Below are 17,687 nucleotides of genomic sequence, written 5' to 3' on the forward strand. Positions count from 1 at the left end.
GGTGCTGAAGTCTCAGTCGAAAGCGACCCTGCCCTAGTGAGAACACTTCCTCCCGCCTGATAGCCGTCCCGACGTAAATGTGCCCTTGAGCCCGCGCACCGAAGGAGGCTGCGCCAACCGCTATTGCCTAAGAGAGGAGCCAGATTCCTCCTAGCTGAGAAGAAGCATGACTCCACAGGCGGGCCAATCCCGAGCCCGGAAAGCCAGGACATTTATACAACAGATCCGCCCACCAAAAATTTATGGGGTCTGAGAAGGCCCAGTGGTTTCCCAGTGCGCCAGTGGGTTTGGTCTGGAATACTAAGCCCCAAACTTCTTCACCCCCCCCCTTGGATAAGTGCTGGGTGCCCTTGCACTGTGGGATGCCAGTCCCCACCTTTCTAACGAATCTTTTGAACCTAGCCCACTCAAAAGCTGCAGGGTCCCAGTTCTTTCCGCAGGCAGACGAGAGCTCCTGCCACCCCCCACCTTTCTCCATTAGTCTTGGGGGGCTACACCTACTGCCCCAAATCTGGGGACCTGGGCCTCTGCTCATAGAAATCTTGGTTCCTCGTCCCTTTCCAGTCTTCTTGGTGGACAGCAACTCCGGAAGTTCGTCCAATCGGGCCACTGATATCTCCTCGCTCTCTTCCCTCCAAGAGCTCAGAGTGTTGGACAGAGGAGGGGATCCGTCCCTGTCTTTTCGGCAAAAAGCCCGCCCGAGAAGGGGCGGCAATGTAGGGAGCAGGGTCTACGGGGCAAAGGGGCCCGAATCTGGCAACCCGAGCACCTAGGGCGTGCTTTCTGGGGGTGCGGATTCCCAGCCAGCGCGCGCTCGCTTCCACCTGCCGCGCCGTCGGGCGCCGGGAGGAGGCGGGGCTCAGCTGTCGCAGCCAATAAGGGACGCCGGCTCTGGCAGCTGCTCCTATAAAGGGCTGGGGGCGGCGGCGGCGCGGCCCAGAGCGCGGAGCGCGCAGCGCGGGCTGGGGGGGGGGGGGGGGGGCGGGCGAGGGGAGAGGACTGAGCACCCAGGCCCGGACAGGCCCGGCCGAGGGGCGGCGGCGAAAGGCAGAGCGCCGCGATCTCTGTCAGGAAGCGCAACCTCCCCGGGCCCCGCGGGGCCGCGCAGGGGACGTTCTCAATCCCGCGTCCGCTCCCTCTTTCCATCCCCTGCCGCCCGCAGGCCACCCCGGGGCCCGGCTATCCGCGCGCGCGTCCTCGGGCTCGGGCCCGTCCCCGGCCCTCGAGGGAGCCGCCGCCTTCATCTATACCTCTGCAGCGGCCGCGCCAGAGGCCGCCCGGGCAGGACCCCGGCGTGAGCATCGAGCGCCCCCCAAGGAGTGCACGACCCCCGGAGCCGCCCTCAACACGGACCGCGCCCGCTGGGCACACAAGAATGGTCACTGTAGGTATTCCCTTGTCGTTGAGATGGAACCTGGTTGGGGAGGGGTTAGGCACAGGCTCCGCGGAGATGGCGGGGGGGGGGGGGGGGGCCAGGCCTAGCTAGGCCCCGGGGGGGGGGGGGGGCCGATCCTCGGGCCCTGAGAGTGGTCTGGGCCGCACCCAGAGTGCTGGGGGCGCATAGAGTCTGGCCTGAGAGGCCTTAGGGAGACGAACTCTGATTCGGAGAGGCGTCCTAGGGCGCCCTGGGGGCGGAATTGCCCCCCTCCAGCAGGCCTGATGGGGGAGGGGCCGCAGCGGCGGAGGATGCCTTCTCCATCCAGGCCCGGACCCCGCAGGCCGCCCAGCCAAACACAGGGCCCCAGTCACTGGTGCTGGCCCAGGAAAAGGCGGCAAGCCGTCCCCGAGAACCCCGGGAAAGCGGGTAGCGTCGGATCGCGCTCCCGGGGCCCTGGCCGCGCCCGGGGAGCCGGGCGTCTCGTCCTCGAGCCTGTCGACCTTGCGGCAAGCGGGGAGGGGAGAGGAGGGGGCGCGCCCGGAGGCCCCGCGGGCCCGCCGCCGCTGCCGCCGCGTCCCTTTGTTTCTCGGAGCTTCTTAGCGGGCCGTAGCCTCGCGCGGGCGCCTCAGGCTTCGGGGAGGGGGAGGGGAGAGGAGGGCCTGCGGGGGGTGGGGTGGGGGGTGGGGGCGGCTTCCTGACTCCTGGGCCCCCGCCTCACGGGGGATGGGGTAAGAAACTCAGGGATGTTTCCTAGCCCAGGGCCAGGCGCCCCACCCCGCCAGGGCCCTGGGCCTTGGGGTGACCTTGAGAGCGCCCGCCCGCCCGCGCCGCTTGCCCCACTCCCGATGCTTTCAGCAACCACCGAGCTGGTCAGCTCCCGAACCCGCGGCCACGCCCGGCCACGCCCTGTATAACCACGCCCATGCCCCGCCCATCTGGGCCCCGCCCCCTTGGGCCCCCAGGGCCCGGCCTCGCCCGAGCCCTCGGATTTCCACTCGGCAACCCGGGCGTATCCCGGGGGCGGGGCTGGCCAGTCCTAGCCCCACCCCGGCTCCACCCCCGCCCCCGCCGCGCGACTCCGCTCCCCGCGCCGCCGCGCGTCCTTTGTCTGGTCCCAGCGCCCAGGCCTCCTTCCGTACTTACTGTCTTTCCGGTCTGTGTGTGTGTGTGTCTCTGGGCACTGTGTCTCTTTCTGGGTCTCTTCTTGGAGTCTTGGCGAGCACAGTGGGTGGAGGGATGCTCAGCACTCCCTCCCTGCATGGGACCCTGGGACCCGCCCACCTGGCTCGGAGAAAGGAGGACCGAGAGGCCATGCTTCCCTGCTGTGTGACCTTAGGCAGGCACCCTCCTCTCTCTGGGCCTCGGGCGGCTAACCCAGTCTCAGGAACGTAAGTGCAGCCTCCTGAGGACCCTCAGAACCCGCACAGCTGTCCAGCATCCATTCCTCTGATCTGTTCCTTCATTTGAAAGAGGGAAACTGATGCACAAAGGGGCGAGGGTGTGGTCAGAGGTCACAGAAGGGCCTTGAAGCCTTGGAAGGCCTGGTTACTCCCCTGGAGGGCATTTCGGCCAAAGTCCACCAGGGGGACAATCTGGGAGGAAGTGAGGGGATAAATTAAGACAGTGAGGGCCCTATATGGAGGAAGAAGGACCCAGAAGTGAGAAGCCTAATTAGCACCACGTGGTGGCCCAGCCTTAGCATGTATAGTCACTCAATGCCCTATTGTGGCCAGTATCCAGGCATCTATTACTGCTACTGGGACCAGGGGGTCACAGCTGGGGCCAAAGGGGTCAGTCACAGGAGGGTCTACAGAACAAGTGACCTCAGATGTGTTCCCTGCAAAAACCATATGTCATATGTATGTGTAATGGTGCAAAAGAGTTGAAGAAAGAGTAGCAGAGAAAGGGAGGGGGAGACAGAGGGGTTCAGAGGGGACAGGAGGACAGAGAAACGGGGAAAAGAGGGAGAGAGAAAGAGAGAGAGAGAGCCAGAGGAAAAGCTGGAGAGACTGGGAGGAAAGGTTCCATTGCTCCCAGATCATCTCTGCCTCCCCATTTTGGATCCTCCCCTCTGACTTCGCCCCTCCGCTCCTGACCTGGGACAGCCCTCCAAGGTCCCTGTGATCCCCGAGTCATCCCAGGCCACACGTTTGCCATGGGCTGGGGCCAGGGGGGTGTGATCTCCACCAATCCGATCCCTATTAGCGGCTCAGCCGGCTGAGCTGCAGAGGAAACGCGACACTGATCCTGCTAAGCTCTGGCACAGATGGGAGGGAGATGGGGTGCTGGGGAGATTAGTCGGCTGGGCCTCAAGATCCCAATTACCTTTTAACCCCATCCAAGTTGAGGACATTTGGGGTGGCTCTGTACGCTCTGGGATAATCAGATCAGTAGTCAAACCTCATCACTACCTCTGCCGCCGGTCACTCCCAGGCAAATCACAAATCCCTCTGACCCTCAATTTCTCCATGAGAGAAATGGAACAGATGACCTCCAGCTTTCAGTGTGGTTGTGGGAAGTCAGTGAAACCTTTGCATCTGCTCAGTGCCTGGCACATAGTAGGGGTTCCAAAGCTGGAACCTACTGGGTCCTGAAACAGCGATTCGTGTACTGCTAATTATTTGGTGGTGGTGGGGGTGTCCCATAACAGACGTCATCAACCAATCACAGAACTCTAGTTTGCCAAGCCCAGACGGGAACTCAGAATCCATCTTCGTGCGTGGGGAACTTTGGTGCCATATCTTTAGTGGTGGGACAGAGGCCCAGAGAGGCAATGTGTCAGCGGATACACGGTGAGGAGGTTGGAGCCTGAAGCTGGCACGTGGTGGTACCCAGTAAATGTTTGTTGAATTGAATGGATAGACTCAGCCAACAGAGTGGGTTTAAATGTCATGATGCCTGGGCTAGGTGTAGAGTACGGGTTCAATTTCACTTTGTTATTTTTTTTTTTTTTTTACTATTACTGGCCTTTTTGGCCACTAGTAAAGTGGGCTCTGATGGCCAAGCTCCTGATTTGAATTCTTGATCCACCATCTGCATGCCACCCAGCCTTGTGTAAATTCCTAAACCCTTCATCGAGATTCAGTTTCCTCTTCTGATAAATGAAGGAAAGAGTCCCATAATGTTCGATGTTGGAAGAATTGCCAAGAAACTGTCACAGAAAGGATTTTGTCTGGCACATAGCAGGGCCTCAATACGTGGCCATCAGTGGAGTATTAACCTTATGAAACTGGACGAGGGTCTGTAGTGTGCATTCCCATTTTATGGCAAGTGCCTGTGGCAGACATTGCTAATCAACCCCTGGGGTGTGTTCCTGCTCAGTCTGGATGTGGCTTCAGAATAACTAACTCTCCCAGAAGCCCCCGGACAGCCATGCTCAGCCAACTGGAGATGTAGGGGAGTTGACCCTCTGTGCCATCCTTTTAATAAGAGTAAATGGAAAGGCAGCAGAGGCTCGAAGAAGAGCTAAGGTCATCCCTGTGGACACACACCTGTAAGGTGCCAGAGCCGCCCTCATGCTTTGGTCTCTCATTAAAAACAGCTTTGGAGTCCAACACAGCCAAGTTTGAGATCGAATTCGCCATTGACATCACTCAGCGTCTCTGGGCTCTGTTGCCTCACTTATAAAATGGAGACTGTTGCTGTCTCTAAAGATGACTGGGAGAAATATGTGATATGATGCCTGGGAGCACTTCGCAACGCGCGGTGCCTGGCCTACAGATGTCAATGGGGCAGAACCAGTATTAATAGCCAGGATTACGAAACAGGGATGGCAGACACGACAAGCTGCTTCCTGTGATTGTCCCCATGGCAGACCTGATCCCAGAATACTTTCCAGCTGCACCCACGTGTGGTTTTAGATCCTTCCCTGGGGTCACTGTGCCGATAACTTGGAGTTTGCAGCAAAGTGGAGCAGAGCTCCAGGAGCATTATGCAGCCTACCCGAGGACACGGAGCTGAGAAAGGTTAGGGCTAGCACTATTCTTCCATTGGCAGTGGAAGCTGAAAATGCAGACACTCGATCAGAAACGCTCCTGTGCAAATCCCCGTTTCGCCATTTATAAGCTGCGTGACCTTTAGTAATTTTTAAAACATTGTTGAACTTCACTTTCCCCCTCTGGTGTCTTAGTCAGCTTAGGCTGCTCTAACAATATGCCATAAACTGGGGAGCTTAAACAACAGACATTTATTTCTCATAAATCTTCTTCTGGAGGCTGGGAAGTCCAAGATCAAGGTACCACCTGAGTTGCTTCCTAGTAAGGACTTGCTCCCTGCTTTGCAGATGGACCTCTTCTTGCTGTGTCCTCACCTGGTGGAGAGAGATCATTTCTATCCTGTCCCCCCTCCTTTTTTTTTTTTTTTAAGATTCTATTTATTTAACAGAGAGAGAGATAATGAGAGACGGAACACAAGTAGGGGGAGTGGGAGAGGAAGAAACAGGCTTCCCGCTGAGCAGGGAGCAGCCCCATGCAGGGCTCCATCCCAGGACCCCGGGATCATGACCTGAGCCGAAGGCAGACGCTTAACTGATTGAGCCACCCAGGCACCCCATCCTTGCCCCTTTTTATAAGGACATGAATCGCATTCATGGGGACTCCACCCTCATGACCTAGTTACCTCCCAAACGCTCCACATCCAAATACCATCACATTGGGGATTAAGTTTTCAACATATGAATTTGAGGGGACACAGCCATCCAGTTCACAGCATCTGTTAGGCAGGGGAAATTAAGCTCTCTTTTCAGGGTGGTTGTGAATAAGAAAAAAAAAAATAAACATTGCTTATAGAGGGCTTTGCACTGTGCCTGGCACACAGGAGGCCCAATATTTGGGAACAAGTATGGTATTGTGTTTTGGCTCAGGGAGGGCTGAGATAAAATGTACCTGCTGACTTCCTAATTCTGTAGCCTCAAAGACATTGCTAATCAATCACAGTGATCTCTCCTGCTGAAACTGAATATGGCTTCTAATCCTTCCTAATTCATCCCTTTCAGAAAACCCTACCAATCGATTTGATTTTTCAAGTAAGGGCACCCATCGGCCAACCGTGCCATCGGAGAATACCTAAGGAAACGCTGGCTGCTTTACCTTCCTACGTCCGTTACAGATAATCCCAGCACTGTTTCCTGCTGAGCCCAGATGTGGCCTTAAAATTCTTCTCTGTGTGGTCCTTACATGTAAAATACATGAAGAATTTATTTGATAATTGCTAAAGAAGTAGATCTTAGAGGTTCTCATCACAGGAAAAAAAAATTATAACTATGTATGGTGATGGATGTTGACTAGACTTATCGTGGAGATAATTTTGCAATACATACAAATATTGAGTCATTATGTTACACACCTGAAACTAATGTAATATTATATGTCAATTATTAAGAAATAGATGCAGGGGGAAAAAACGTTAAATAAAATTCAACATCCATTCTTTAAAAAAAAATCATCTTAGGATAATAAGAATAAAATTAAACATTCATAAGTGAAAACCCACAGCAAAAATCAAATTTATCTGTGAAATGTTTAAAGCATTTCATTTAACATCATGAATTAAAAAGCCACTATCGCACTGTAGCCCCTGCAATAAGACAAGAAAAATAAATAACAGGTGTAGATTGGAGATAAAAAAATAAAGCTGTCATTATTTGCTGGTGTTATTATGTTGTATATTTAAATAGCTCAGGGGCACCTACCTGGCTCAGTCAGAGCACACAACTCTTGATCTCAGGGCTGTGAGTTGAGCCCCACATGTGATGTAGAGATTACTTTAAAATATGTTTTTAAAAGACTTTATTTTAATTTTTATTGATTTTTTTAAAGATTTTATTCATTTTTTGGAGAGAGAGAAAGAACACGAGCAGAAGGAAAGGGAGAAGCAGACTCTCCACTGAGCAGGGAGCCCCATGTGTGGGACTCAATCCCAGAACCCTGGGATCATGATCCAAGTCCAAGGCAGACACTTAACAGACTGAGCCACCCAGGTGCCCTTATTTTTTATTTGAGAGAGAAAGAGAGTAAGTGAGAGAGATAGTATGAGCTGGGGGAGAGGCAGAGGGAGAAGCAGACTCCCTGCTAAGCAGGGAATCGGATGCAAGGCTTGATCCCAGGACCCCAGGATCATGACCTGAACCAAAGGCAGATACTTAACAAACTGAGCCATCCAGGTGCCCCTTAAAAATAAAATCTTAAAAAAAAAATCATAATAATTGGGGCTCCTGGGTGGCTCAGTCTGTTGGGCATCTGACTCTTGATTTCAGCTCAGGTCATGATCTCAGGGTTGTGGAATTGAGCCCTGCATCAGGCTCAGTGCTGGGTGGGAGGGAGTCTGCTTGAGATTCTCTCTTTTCCTCTCCCTCTGCCCCTACTCACTCTCTCTCTCAAATAAATACATTTAAAAAATAATAATAAAAAACAGCTCAGTGGAAAAACTGGGGGAGGGGGATAAATGTCTAGGGGGATAATTATGCATGAAACAAAAGAAATATTAACACATTTGGGATAGGAATTCCCTTTGGTGGGAGGAGGGCAGGACATCGTCAGGGAGGTATTATATTTCTTATTCTGAAGACAAGAGTGTTCATCTTCTTCTTCTAGAAATGCACAGACTGATTTTAGACAAACAGGCAAACCTAGCAAGCATAGCAAGTAAACATAGAAAGTAAAATCACATGTAAGGTGCATGCCTGATGCTGGAGGAGTGGAAGGGATTATTAGAATAATACTTCTCCTCTCTCCATGTTTAAGCCCATGTCAGACTTGACTGATCCATCACCACTGAGCCCCTCTCACTCCCACTGATGCCTGTGTGGGGACTGGGCCGTGAGCGGGTGTGGCCTGTTGTCTCCAGCAGATACTCGGGGCCATGGAGTCTCAGGTGGCGGGGGGCCCGGCCGGCCCGGCCCTGCCCAACGGGCCACTCCTTGGTACAAATGGAGCCACTGATGACAGCAAGACCAACCTCATCGTCAACTACCTGCCCCAGAACATGACCCAGGATGAGTTCAAGAGTCTCTTTGGCAGCATTGGTGACATCGAATCCTGCAAGTTGGTTCGGGATAAGATCACAGGTGTGGCTGCTGGCAGGTGGGGAGGGAGGGGACAGAGGTGATAGTCTCAGAAGTACAGGTGTGGTGGGGGCAGGTAGCACCCTGGGGAATCTGAGGTGTGATGGGGAGACAGGTGTGACCCCTGGCAGAGTATCTCTGGGGTGATGGGGGCAGGCAGGACTCTGGGGGATTGGAGGTGTCCTGGGGACAAGGTAGTACTCTCAGGGAACAGTAAGGTGGGGATCCTGTGTCTCATAACCTTGAGTGATGGCAGTCAGCCTCTCAGGACCAGGTCTGGGAGGACACTGGTAGGTCTGGGAGGTCATCATTCTGGTCCTGCCCACAGGGCAGAGCCTCGGTTACGGGTTTGTGAACTACTCTGATCCCAACGATGCAGACAAAGCCATCAGCACCCTCAACGGCCTCAAACTGCAGACGAAGACCATCAAGGTTAGTGCCCTCGTTTCCTTCTGCTGCCCATCCCCCATGACTGCCCGTCTGCGACTGTCCCCAACCCCCTGTATTACTGCCCTCTCGGACTGCCCCCTTCACTGCCACTGAACCCCTACAGCCCCTCACCCTCGCCACACACCCTTTTCCCCACTGCCACCCACCCTTCTCCATGGCTCATCCCCTGAGTGGTTGAAACTCTCCTCCAAGGGTTCCTAGCTGGGCATCGGGGGCCCAGTGGCTCTGCCTCTCTGAAACTGTTTCCTTATTTGTCAGAATACCAGCCGCACGTTCTCTGGTAGCTCAGGGAGGTAGCCATGCCATTGGCAGTAGCGGAGTGACCAGGGTCGGATGGGCAGTCCCCCTTGCCTTTGTCATGGAAATGGAGGAGGGGTGGGGGCCCATCTGCCATCTGGAGCCTAATTAGGGTCTGGGAGGGCGGGATTAGGGGCGAGCCCCTCCCCCACCTTTGTGCAACGCCCCTCCCCCTCCATGACCTCCCCTCTCAGCAGCTGCAGCTGGGACTCTGCTAGCCCAGATTCCCTGGAGGGGGATCGCCATGGAAACCCCCCTCTCTAGGTTCGCCTGGGGGTGTCTGGACTCCGCCCCACAAATCTGCTCTGGAACCTTGGGGGAGGCTGAGCTAGGGGTGCCCATCTGGCCCCCAGTTCTCTCTGGGAACAGAGGTGCAGGAATCTTTCCCTCTCCCCATTGTGCGTTGTGGGGGAGGATGAGGTCATGACCTGATGGGTCGCTCCATGGCCAACTAGACTCAGAAGCCCTGGGGCATGAGAGCGACAAATCCAGAGGGCCACTGTATGCATGCAGTGCCCTGAGTGAGCGTGTGTGCGCGATACCCTGGGCTGTGAGCCATTGTGTTTGTGGGACACCGTGACTGTGTGTCTGTTGTCACGTGAGTCCGGCTATTACAGACTTTGTGTCACTGTGTGTCTGTGGGACGTGGTGTTTATCGCTCGGGTGCTTTGTGACACGCTGCGACTCTGTCCGTGACCTGGTGGGGCTGTGTGGGTGTGTCTGGCTGTGCCTCATATGGGATGTGGGTTTGTGCGGTGGTGACTGGTGTAGTTCTGTGACTCTTTAGCTGTGCTTATCCAAGACCCCCAGAGCCTCTGGGAATGTCTTTGCAGCCTGAGTCACCCTTCTGCTGGTCTAGGCACCAGGGCCTTGCAGAGCACGGGGTGGCCTTGTGTGTGTGTGTGTGTGTGTGTGTGTGTGTGTCTGCCTGGGCGGCACAGTTGTGTGGTCAGTCCCAACCGGGTGTTCTGGCAGATTCTGCCTTTGTCCTGTCCTGGTGAGGGGGTGTGGCTGAGCCCACACCCAGCTGAGGGACGTGGGTCAGCCCCCATCATGGGGGGGATGGGAAATACCCCAGAAGTCCTACTCAATGCCTCAAATGAACCCTGATTACCCCAAACACCCACCCAGGAGCTCAGGCCTATCTTCCCCTCACCCCTAAGTCTGATTCATCAACAAGCCCTCATGCCTCAAAACTCACAGCCCTGTGGGCCAGCGTGGAAACCATTGAGTACGTGGCTGTGATTTTGAATGAATATTACCGGGGAGAAGAGCAGCTGCTGGGTTTCTGTTTGTTTCCTGGAGGACCCCAGGTGCGCACAATTGCGTTAATTAGAACCCCTCTACCTCCAGCCTAGGAGTGCCTTCACCTTGACCCCCGCCCCCCAGCCCGATGTTCACCTTTTGTTATTTTTTTAATTAGTCATTTCTAATGAAGTTCTATGCCCTCCCAGCTCACCACACCAAACAAAAAGCCTGGCCCTTGACAATGACCCTTATCTACCCAGAGGTTAATTTAGAAGGCTACAGAAGATAGACAGTGGCAGAAATAAGTGGAAAGAGAAGCTCGTGCCCCCCAGGGCCCCCGCCAGCTCTGGGTCAACCTGTTAGCATCTGGGGTGGCCCCCCCAGACTGTGTTTCCAGGACACGAATAAGCACACAATGAGATGGGGTCACATCTCACACCGCAGGCTGCTCTATAAATGGACTTTTCTTTCCCCCCGTTTACAATACTCACCACTGTTTCTGGGAAATAAATATACATGTCCACCATTTTTTAAAACAGCTGCAGAGAGTTTCATTGTTGGGCTGGACCGTAATTAATGACACAAATCGAATGATCATACTAAAACGTTTCTAATTCACCACTGAGAGAAGTGCTTGGAGAGAGTGACAGGGGCGGGTAGGAGCGGAGGACCAAATTCAGATGGAAGAGGACAGGGAGGACACTTCAGCTGAGACTGGAAGAAGAAAGGAGAGGAAGGGTGTTCCAGGCCGAGGGGAACAGCCAGAGCAAAGGCCCTGAGACTGAAATGTGCCTGGTGTGTTTGGGGAACACGGAGGAGACTGGTGTGGCTGAAACAGAAAGTCTGGGCAGAAATGAGAATGAGGGGGTGGGCAGGTTTCAGGGCCTTGTGGGCTGTGAGAAGGACTTTTACTCTGGGGAAGTTGGGAGCCACAGAAGGTTCTGACCAAAGGAAGGATGTGCCCTGACTCAGTTGCTCACAGGCGCCCTCTGGCAGCTGTGGTGGAAAGAGACGGGAGGTTAGGGTGGGAGTGGGGACCAGGTTAGAGGCTGCTGTACTGGCCTGGGTGAGCCAGGGTGGGCCATGACGCAGCAGTGGAAGTGGCGGGGCAAGTGTGGATTCTGGGTAATGAGGAAGAATCGATGGTAGATTGGATGTGGGTGTGAAAGACGGGCATCAGGGACAACGGAGGTTGGGGACCTGAGCACCCAGAAGGATAAAGCTACCACTACTGAACTGGGGCGTCCTTGGGGACAGTTGGGAGCTAGATGCAGCCCCACTGAGTGGAATCCCCTGCGAGACCTCGGGGGTGCCCAGAGGCAGGTGTCACACAGGTGTGCAGCTTGGGGATCAGGCCCACAGTGGGGACGGACATTTGGGAGTCATCAGCATTGAGCTGGCAGCTAAAGACCCGAGTGACCCCGAGGGCCCTGGGATGGTCAGAAAGAAAAGGGCCAGAGTCCCAGGCTCACTTTCCAAAGGAGCAGAAAATGACTTGTTGACGGAATGTATGGTGTGAGAGCAGGAGCTGGGGACTCGAGGTCCTCAGGGAGATATGTGCCACCTTGGGACCCAGTGACAGGTTTCCCTTCCATGTTATGGAGGCCAGGCCACATTATCAACCACGGCCACGGCCCCTCCCTCAAGCCCTCAGCACCGCCCATGGAGATGACTTGAGAGATATTTATTGCATGAACAGGTGAGGCACTAGTGCTGCTCGCTGGTGGCCAAGACATGGCCTCAGTCTCCCCATCTGTGAAACGGGTCTTCCCTCACCTCTGTCCACTTACCCTCCCTGCAGGTGTCCTATGCCAGACCCAGTTCTGCATCCATCCGTGATGCTAACCTATATGTCAGTGGACTCCCCAAGACCATGAGCCAGAAGGAAATGGAGCAGCTCTTCTCCCAGTATGGCCGCATCATCACTTCCCGCATCCTGGTGGACCAGGTCACAGGTCAGGCTGCCAGGGATGATGCACTTGGCAGGGAACCGGGCAAAGGCACGGAGGTGGGACCAAAGTGGAGAAGGCGGGCATGGCGGGGGCAGAGAAGTGGGAAAGGGGGTCAGGGGGCAGGGTCCTCAGGACACCCTCACTCCCTGACAGGCGTCTCTCGGGGTGTGGGATTCATTCGCTTTGACAAGAGGATCGAGGCTGAGGAGGCCATCAAAGGACTGAACGGGCAGAAGCCTCTGGGCGCGGCGGAGCCCATCACGGTCAAGTTCGCCAACAACCCAAGTCAGAAGACTGGCCAGGCCCTGCTCACTCACCTCTACCAGTCATCAGCCCGACGCTACGCAGGCCCCCTACACCATCAGACGCAGCGCTTCCGGTAAGGCCCCAGGCACTCTGGACCCCCACAGGCTGGGGGGGTCCAAGCCTTGCAACCACCCTCCCTGAACCCCATTCCTGCAGGGCAGAGGGACCCTGGGAGGGTGTCCACATGGTGGGACCACTGAGGGCAGCCAAGGGGAAATGTGTGAGTATGTCAGATGCTGAGGCCAAGCCTTTGTACACAGCAGGCACTCAATGTATGCAGGGCACTATGAGTGGCATCGGCATTAAGATTTTTATTTTTTGTAAAGATTTATTAGAGAGAGAGAGGGAGAGAGTGCAAGCGGTGGGAGGGCAAGGGGCAGAGGGAGAGGGAGAAGCCCACTCCCAGCTGAGCAGAGAGCTCAAAGTGGGTGGGTTGGGGGGAGTCAATCCCAGGACCCCGGGATCACGACCTGAGCCAAAGATAGATGCTTAACCAACTGAGCCACCCAGGCACCCGAATTTTTGAATTTTAGAGTCAACAACAAAAAAAATACTTTAGAGTCACCTGATCGGGGTCCCCCTCTCTCAGGGCTGGGGGTCCCATGCTGTGTGCTCATGGGAGAGGAGCTCCCATGCTGTGTGCTCATAGGAGAAGAGTGCCTGTATTTTACAAACAGGGACCCTGAGGCACCATGACATGTTGTCACTTGCCCAGCCCAGGCACTACCCCAAAGAGACCTGAATCTCCCCTTCTGGGGACCTGAGCCCCACAGGCTGGGGGCAGGCAAGTGGGACTGGGCAGGCTGGGATGGGGAGGACAGGACACGGGCACAGGCCAGGCAGAGGCAGGGCGGGCGAGAGGCAGTGCCCGAGTGACCACGGTTCCGTGCCAGGCGGTGTCCAGCCGGGCGGGGAGCAGGCGGGTGGGGGCAGGGCCGGGCTGCTGGCCTGCTGGGTGGGGGCGGGGAGGGCAGTCAGGCCAGGGCCAGCCAGAGTCACAGCTGGGGGTGTGGCCAGAGGCCATGGGTGACCACCCTTTTTGCTTCCACAGGCTGGATAACTTGCTCAACATGGCCTACGGAGTCAAGAGGTAACAGTGCCCCCGCCCTGCTGCCCCCAGCTCCCCACTGTCCTTCCTCGGACTCTTGCCCCAGTGCTGGAACCCACCCTCCCCCACCTCCCCCTGGGGACTGCCAGCTTAGCTGTGTCTGCCCCCTGTCTGGGGTCAGGGAGTCAGTCGCGTGTCCATTAGGAGAGTTAGAGGCTATGAAGCCTAGTAAATGCCTGGAAAGAGCTACTATGGAATTCGGACCCAGGAGGGCCTGTCCAGGGTGCTCTCCAGCCCATGGAAGGGGTCATGGCCATGGGCCCAGTCACAGCTATGCCCCCTGGTTCCCACACTGTCCGAGTCCCATCTGCCACTGTTAATGGTCTTTGCTGAGGGTCACAGAACGCCCCCTTTCACCCCCGAGTCTGGGCTGGACCTTGTGGCCCGCATGACGTTGTCCACATTCCTGCCCCTGAGAGGGTCCCTGCGTTTACTGCATGGGGAGCTGTTGAGCACACGCTGAGTGCCGGGCGCTGGGCTTGGGGCTGGGGACCCAATGTGGGCCAGCCAGACTTGGTCTCCCGTGGAGACGACGTGGCATTGAGCACAGCGCTTGGCACGTAGTGGGCGCTCAATAAAAGGCAGCAGCTCCTGTGATTATTGTTATCGTTATTCATTATCTCCGCCTAGTGGGGCAGGAGACAGAGGAACAGTGAACAGGGCTGTGAAGGGGGCAGGAGAGGGGGTGACGGGGACCCTGTTGAGACTGCGGACGCGACCAGGGTGCCAGCCAGCAAGCTGTTCGTCCCCACTGGGGCCCCCTCTGAGCTGAGCGAGGCCCAAACTGTAGGGAGGCAGTGAGGAACGAGGGTGGAGCCAGTCCTGTCTGTTCATTCACTCGGGCCCTCTGACAGTCAGTCAACAAACCCTCTCTGGTGCTGCCGCGCTGGGAGCCATTCTGGCTGGAGCAAAACCTTGCAGAGAAAGGGGAGTGGATCCTAAATAGACAATTTGAGCAGGAAAAGGCTGGCAAGAGGCAGAGGAAGACAGCTGACTGCTTTATGAGTCAGCGACCTGGTCCCAGAGTGGGGGGCTCCTCCAGCCACTCTCTCCGCCTGGGATGAGCGCTGCCCTTGGTGGGGGGCCTCTAGTCAGGGAGGGGTGGCAGGGTGCGGTCCGTGGGGGGGAACATGTGCCTAGGGAGGGGTAGTTCATCAGGAGTGGGGAAGGGGCCAGGGTCCACAGGGCCAAGGACCCAGTAAGGTCAGAGGTTAGGGGGTCCGGGTGTAGCTGGAGGCTCCTGGCAGGACTGGGTGAGGGCCTGACATTCAGAGCAGGTCAGAGTTCAGGCCACAGCTGCAGGTCAGGATGGAGGTTTGGGTGGGGTCGGGGGCAAAAGTCACGAGACCACGGCAGGGTGAGGACAACGCAGGGATCACCGCACGGTCTGAGGTCACGACGGTGTCAGGGGTCCCAGGGGCTCAGGGGTGTGCCGGGGGTCAGGGCAGAGCCCGCGTGACCCCCAAAGTAGTCCCCTGTCGCTCATCGCCAGGTTCTCGCCCATCGCCATCGACGGCATGAGTGGCCTCGCGGGTGTGGGCCTGTCGGGGGGTGCGGCAGGCGCTGGCTGGTGTATCTTCGTGTACAACCTGTCGCCGGAGGCGGACGAGAGCGTGCTTTGGCAGCTGTTCGGGCCCTTTGGGGCGGTCACCAATGTCAAGGTCATCCGCGACTTCACCACCAACAAGTGCAAGGGCTTTGGCTTCGTCACGATGACCAACTACGACGAAGCGGCCATGGCCATCGCCAGCCTCAACGGCTACCGCCTGGGCGAGCGCGTGCTGCAGGTGTCCTTCAAGACCAGCAAACAGCACAAGGCCTGAGCCACGGCCGCCCGCCCTCCCCACCCTCCCCGGGCAGCAGAGAGAGAGAGAGAGAGAGAGAGAGAGAGAGAGAGGGGCCCCGAGAGAGACAGCGCAGGCAGACCACCGACGGCACGAGGGCCCCGCGTCCCTGCGGAAGCCACAGGGTGAGCACTTGGGGTGGGGGGGAGAGTCTGCAGGGAATGGGGGGGTGCCTGGGGGTCCCCCACCCCATCCTCCTGCCCCCACCCCAGGCTGGGCTGTTCACTCTCTCGTCTTGGTTTTGTTCATGGTGATGGTTTTTGTTTCTTTTTTCGGCTAAAAAGAAAGCAGAGATGTGCCCCCGCCCCACCTTCAACCACCCTCCACGGGATGGCTTTGCAGGGGTGCTGGAGTGCGCTCCCAGACCCCCCTGCCCAGGCCTCCCCAACACCTAGATGAGCCTGAGGGGAGGGGGGACAGGTTTAAAAATCCCCAAAAAAACGAAACGGAGGAGGGGTGTGGGCATCCCTGGCCCAGAGCCCCTGGATGGAGTATGAGGTGCAGGGGGAGGGGCTGGAAACAGAAACAAAATGAAAAAAAAAGGGGGGGTGGGAGGGGAAGAAAAACTCTATTTTTGTAAAAAGGGAAAAAAGACCTCGTGGAGAATTTTTACTGGGGATTCTTGAACTTGAAAAAAAAAACACAAAAAAAGACAAAAAAAAAAAAGAAAATATTTTGGCAGGTTATGTTTACCAACTGGGGCAGGGGTAGGGAGCAGGGCTTGGGGGCTGGGGGTCCATGGGGCCACACAGAGAAACACAGCCACACGAAGACACGTGGGGGCATGCACACACACACACACACGCACACACACACACCCCCCACAGGGACACACAGAAGCACTGACAGACCCAGAGACACGCCCCGGACACCTTCAGGAGCTCGTTGGCTAGAACCAGACGTGCAGACACACACGTAGATAATCACAGTAGACTGAAGCGGGGGGCTCCGCAAACGTGGCCACGGTCAAAAACACTGTCATAGGCAAATGCGGCCACAGGTGGGTGCAGAAGGTGAACGTTTCCACGTGGACACATGAGAGCAGAGACAGATATGCACGGACACACAAACCTAGACACCCTGTCATGGAGATACAGATAACAACACCCAGGAGACACCGACACGCCCATAGCATCCCTCAGGCCCAGGCGAGAGGTCGTGGCCCAGAGCCTGGCCCAGTCCACTTCCTCCAGCTAGGCCACCTGGGTCTCCTCTGGACGCACGGCCCTGCTCAGCCCGGCCCCAGGTTCTCTTCAGAGCTCTCTCCTGGCTCATAGCGGTCCCTGCCGCCCACGAACACAGGCGTGCGCACACAACATCCATGCACCCAAACACACGATACCTCGTTTCACTTTTGGCGTCATGGTGGGCTGGAGGCAGCCCCCCCCCCAAACACTTGAGGCCAAAGGACCCCCTGTCCCCGGGGCTGAACCTCCCTGGGCCGAGGCCCTGGCCCAGAGGCTGAGGGGGGAGGCTGGACCCTGAGCCTTCCCCCTCCCCAAGGCCTCCCCAGCAGGAAGTACCCGCTGTTCCCTCCAGGCCCCCACCTCCACCATGGGGTGGCCAGGCCCAGGGGCCCAGCCCCGAATTCCCTTCCCCCCCAACCACTTGTCACCCCCTTTCAGTTTGTTGGGTTTTTCCGTCTTTCCAAACTCCTGAGGGCCAGGGATGCAGCGCCCATCCCAAGCCCCAGCCCCGGCTTCTGTCTGGAAAGTCCAGACACTTTCCATTCCCCTAGTTTTCATTCTTTATTAAAAAAAAAGAAAAAAAGAAAAAAAAAAGAGAAGAAAAAAAAGAAAGAAAAAGAAAGAAAAAATTCCAACAGAAGCCGAAGGCCGGAGCCCCTGGGAGCCCTCGCAGCCCCCCACCCCCCTGCAGCGGGCCCAGTCGGAACTGAGAATTGCAAACCCCGAGTTCAGTCGCCCTTTCTCCGGTGTCCCTGCGTTTGGTGTCTGGCCATGGCCCCATCTGACTGCCCAGCTCTCTCTCCCCGACCCCTCCCGGTGTTTGTTAGTAAACGTCTGTGGAGCTTCTGCTGCAAGGA

General features: G+C 56.4%; 1 protein-coding gene across 2 annotated transcripts; it reads left to right on the forward strand.

The window, feature by feature from the left end:
• The first annotated feature begins 1,291 nt into the window (after positions 1–1,291).
• On the forward strand, positions 1,292–15,676 carry LOC111162500 (ELAV-like protein 3). 2 transcript variants are annotated; one of them, XM_022526954.1, is made up of 7 exons: positions 1,292–1,384; positions 8,222–8,441; positions 8,767–8,870; positions 12,235–12,388; positions 12,539–12,764; positions 13,743–13,781; positions 15,271–15,676. In XM_022526954.1, the coding sequence occupies exons 1-7, from the start codon at positions 1,376–1,378 to the stop codon at positions 15,620–15,622; spliced, it is 1,104 nt and encodes a 367-aa protein (XP_022382662.1). In that variant the 5' UTR covers positions 1,292–1,375; the 3' UTR covers positions 15,623–15,676. The 2 variants fall into 2 exon arrangements, with proteins under 2 accessions (XP_022382662.1, XP_022382663.1); XM_022526955.1 differs by lacking the exon at positions 1,292–1,384 and having other exon boundaries at positions 8,228–8,441; positions 15,292–15,622.
• Positions 15,677–17,687: the final 2,011 nt, after the last annotated feature.

Source organism: Enhydra lutris, unplaced genomic scaffold (assembly GCF_002288905.1).
Source record: "Enhydra lutris kenyoni isolate GAN:26980312 unplaced genomic scaffold, ASM228890v2 scaffoldscaffold92, whole genome shotgun sequence".
In the NCBI taxonomy this organism is placed as follows: Eukaryota; Metazoa; Chordata; class Mammalia; order Carnivora; family Mustelidae; genus Enhydra; species Enhydra lutris.